General features: G+C 39.6%; 1 protein-coding gene across 1 annotated transcript; it reads right to left on the reverse strand.

Moving 5' to 3' along the window:
* Positions 1 to 207: 207 nt before the first annotated feature.
* LOC134805856 (uncharacterized) lies at positions 208 to 2,556 on the reverse strand. Its single transcript, XM_063779060.1, has 2 exons — positions 2,415 to 2,556; positions 208 to 2,044 (listed from the first exon to the last, which is right to left on the reverse strand). The coding sequence occupies exons 1-2, from the start codon at positions 2,554 to 2,556 to the stop codon at positions 1,050 to 1,052; spliced, it is 1,137 nt and encodes a 378-aa protein (XP_063635130.1). The 3' UTR covers positions 208 to 1,049.
* Between the last annotated feature and the right edge of the window lie 945 nt (positions 2,557 to 3,501).

Consider the following 3,501-nt stretch of genomic DNA (forward strand, 5'->3'; position numbering starts at 1 on the left):
ATCCTTCCACCAACATAAATCATCCAAGATAACCTCTGGAAGATTTATTTTGGCCTCGTAATTATCGTCATGTTTTTTGAGACTTAGGAATTTATGCCGTTCTAATAATTTTGTATACAACCAACCATAATTGGTGGCAGGGCAAGCGGAGATGAGAACACCAATCAACTGAGCATACTCTCGGATGGTACATCGGGGTAGCTTCATGAATTTGTTTACTAAACGGTAAATCTTTTCCCGTTTTTCATGGGGTAAACCTATAGTCAAATTTCGTGAATCAAAAATGAATCCGAGAAATTTACAAGTTTGTGAAGGTTGTAATACACTTTTGTCATTATTAATTATGAAACCCATAGTTTCTAATAAGTTAATCGTAGCATTTACGTTATTTAAACACTCGTCATAACTATCACCTATACAACAAATGTCGTCTAAGTAAACAACAGATTTTAATCCCTGTTTTCTTAGATGTGTTACAACCTCCTTCATAATCTTTGTGAACACCTTGGGTGCTACGGACAACCCATAAGGCATGGCCGTAAATTCGTATATTTCAATTTCATTTGAGCCATGGGGTACAAATTGAAAACGGAGGTACTTTCGATCTGCTTCACGAACAGGTATAAGTAAATATGCCTCTTTTAAATCGATAGTGGCTAAAAAGCCATTCTGTGGTATAAGCTTAGCGGCAGTTCGATAGTCCTCCATTTTAAAATGGGACTTTGTCACAAATTTATTAAATGATTTCAAGTTCAATATAAAACGGCTACTGCCATTAGGCTTTGGTACTAAAAATGTACTAGAAATATATTGATCATTTCTATGATCGCATTTTTTGATGGCTCCTAAGCTAATTAATTTATTAATTGCTGTACTCATTTCTTTTGTATCTTCTGGCGTCAAAACATTTTTAGGTACCAAAGGCTGATGCACAGCCTTACACAACGGTATTTCTAATCCGTGTTTTATCCAGGATAAAACTGTAGGGTTATTTGTGATCTTAGACCAACAACTGTAAAAATGTGCTAATCGACCAGCATGTACCTGGGCTATTGTTGTGCTGGCGCTTGCGACTTGGTCGGCGCTGGGTGCCGCGTCGGGGCAGGTCTGTTGACGTACGGGCGACGCGTCGGATTCGTCCTGCGATACCCTCCTCGCCCCCCCCTGTTCGACGAATAACGGGGAGGACCGGACCAGTTTCCCTGTGTTGTGAAGGCCCGAGTGTTCGTCGAATTAGAAGTGCCAGGCTTTGGTGCACTGACAGTCTTTTTGATTTGTTGACCTTGACGCTCGATAGCCTTACTAGCTTTAATCTTTTCAGATAAAGTATTGCCAAATAGGGATTCATCCCGTTCGGCGTCTTGAATTACGTGAAGAAAATTTTTCTCTAAACTTGGCGTAATTAACTTTATTCGGTCTTTTGTAAAGAAACCATGCGCATCAGAGAGTATGCGGCATCCGTCACTCAAATATTTGAGGGCTTCAACTTTGTTTTCGGTCTTTAAAAGGACATCCATGGCCCGACTTACAGCTGCTATGCCTTGACCGAGTTGTTGTTGGACGGCGACATATTTTTTGTCACGTCCACGTACTACCTCTGTTACAGCGGCCGATATCTCGGCGTTAAGCTTAGGCGCTTGTAATAATTTACAATTATTAGGAATTAAATAATCCTTAAGGAGTGTGTCCTTATTCTCTTTTGCCAAACCTTTCTTCAGAATAGGTAGCCATAAATTAGCAAGACTATCGTGAACACTTGTTCCGTATTCAGGCGTATCGGAGGTGGATTCGCCAAGCGCTGCAAGTAGCGTGGGGTCCAGAGGCGGCTCAGTGGCATCAGTGGCAGGAGGCTTGGCAAAGGGCTGCACGGAAGCGTCAACTTGATCCAGTATCGGCGCGGCCGGTTCAGCTGGTGCGGCCGGTAGGGCGGGCGCAGCCGGGACGGGCGCTTCCTCTGGAGGAGTCCCTTCTTCATATACGCCAGGATCGTAATCCATATTTTCAACGTCTAGCTCTTGGTCTAGGTTTTGTAGGTGATTTTCACCTAAAAAGATAAGAAAAACATTGTTAGAACCTAATAAGGTTATTATTACCACCAACAAATATTGTCTCGCAGACAATACCGTGGTGAACGTGTATATCTATTATAGATTGCACGTATTTGTATAATACATTAATCGAAATCAACTCGCAGTTGATCTCGTCACAGTTAACTCGCAGTTAACCGTGACAAAAATACTGAATGTATGAGTGTATAGCACATATGTGCACTATTTTATAATCGAAATCGACTCGCAGTCGATCCCGACGTCACAGATAACTCGCAGTTATCCGCGACACTATTCAACTTAATAGAGGGTAGATAATAAATATCACTGCACTTTCATTATGAAAATAAATTGTGAGTTACATACCTTGTTCACTGACATCCGACTCACTTGAAGATCTAACTTGACGTTTACGACGTTTTTTATCGTCACTTTTAACTTCTAAATCATGAAGTTTCCTTTTATATCTTTCGATTTTTTCGCGGGTACTACGCTTAGGCTTCGGCATTTTTGCGAAGGTGTGTTCGTTGCCACGCACGAAAAAGGAATGAGGACAGAACATGGCGGTTGGAACTTGTTGGGTTGGTTAGGAGTGGGGATTGAAAAAAGTCTATACACTTACTTTTTAAAATAAAAAACTTTATTTTACTCTGAAAATCGTGTTACGTTGCCTAGCAAGTTAAAGAAACTACCTGGTTATTTATTATATCTGAAGAATGAAGCGATGAAATATAATCACCCAGTACACAACGGAGCCTGGACGTCACAGATGGCGACGAGGGTAAAATATTACAAAAAATTACGGAAAGGAAAGGTAACGGTGGCGGAAAAAAAAAACAAATCTAAGGTATGGAAATCCTAACCTAATAGCTACCGTATTTGTCCATTTCCTCCCGAGCTGCCGATTGTATTCAGGTAATACAAAATTTTGGGTGAGGTGATATTCTGTGTAACGAGTGACGTACGGTTGTACATAATACGAAAATATTAAAACTGCAACGATTTTGTTAGGCGGTACTTACGTAAGTAGGTTATGAAATTCCAAACTCACGTAAGAGGAGTATTAAAGAAACTAATGCAGAATTTAAATATTACTGTAAAAACGTAGATATAGTACCTATACCTAATTTTATAGTTTTGTTTACAATCAATGTTAATAAAAACAATTATGTATATGCACAGTTGATTTTGTCGACTGTTTACATAAGAACAGTGGTTAACTTTACAACTATTATTGAGTAAATAATTGATGGTACGTAGCTCGGGAGGAATGTTTACTAAGCAAAGAAGAAATATACGCGTGCTTATTACACTAACTCTTTGACAATGGCTACTGTGCGTGAGCCTGGTTACCAAATGTAAATCCAAAAGTGTAATCAATGCAAGATAGATCAATAATTGGGGTCACTACAAAAAATAATGTACTCATGTTACATTATTCCTATGATGTGGC

Source organism: Cydia splendana, unplaced genomic scaffold, assembly GCF_910591565.1.
Source record: "Cydia splendana unplaced genomic scaffold, ilCydSple1.2 scaffold_70_ctg1, whole genome shotgun sequence".
Classification (NCBI taxonomy): Eukaryota; Metazoa; Arthropoda; class Insecta; order Lepidoptera; family Tortricidae; genus Cydia; species Cydia splendana.

Bases quoted from the DNA above. Each gene is read 5' to 3' on its own strand.
- LOC134805856 (XM_063779060.1), bottom strand. From the start codon at position 2,556: ATGCCGAAGCCTAAGCGTAGTACCCGCGAAAAAATCGAAAGATATAAA. The intron at 2,045-2,414 runs GTATGTAACTCA...TTATCTTTTTAG, and splicing joins GTCGGATGTCAGTGAACAAG to GTGAAAATCACCTACAAAAC.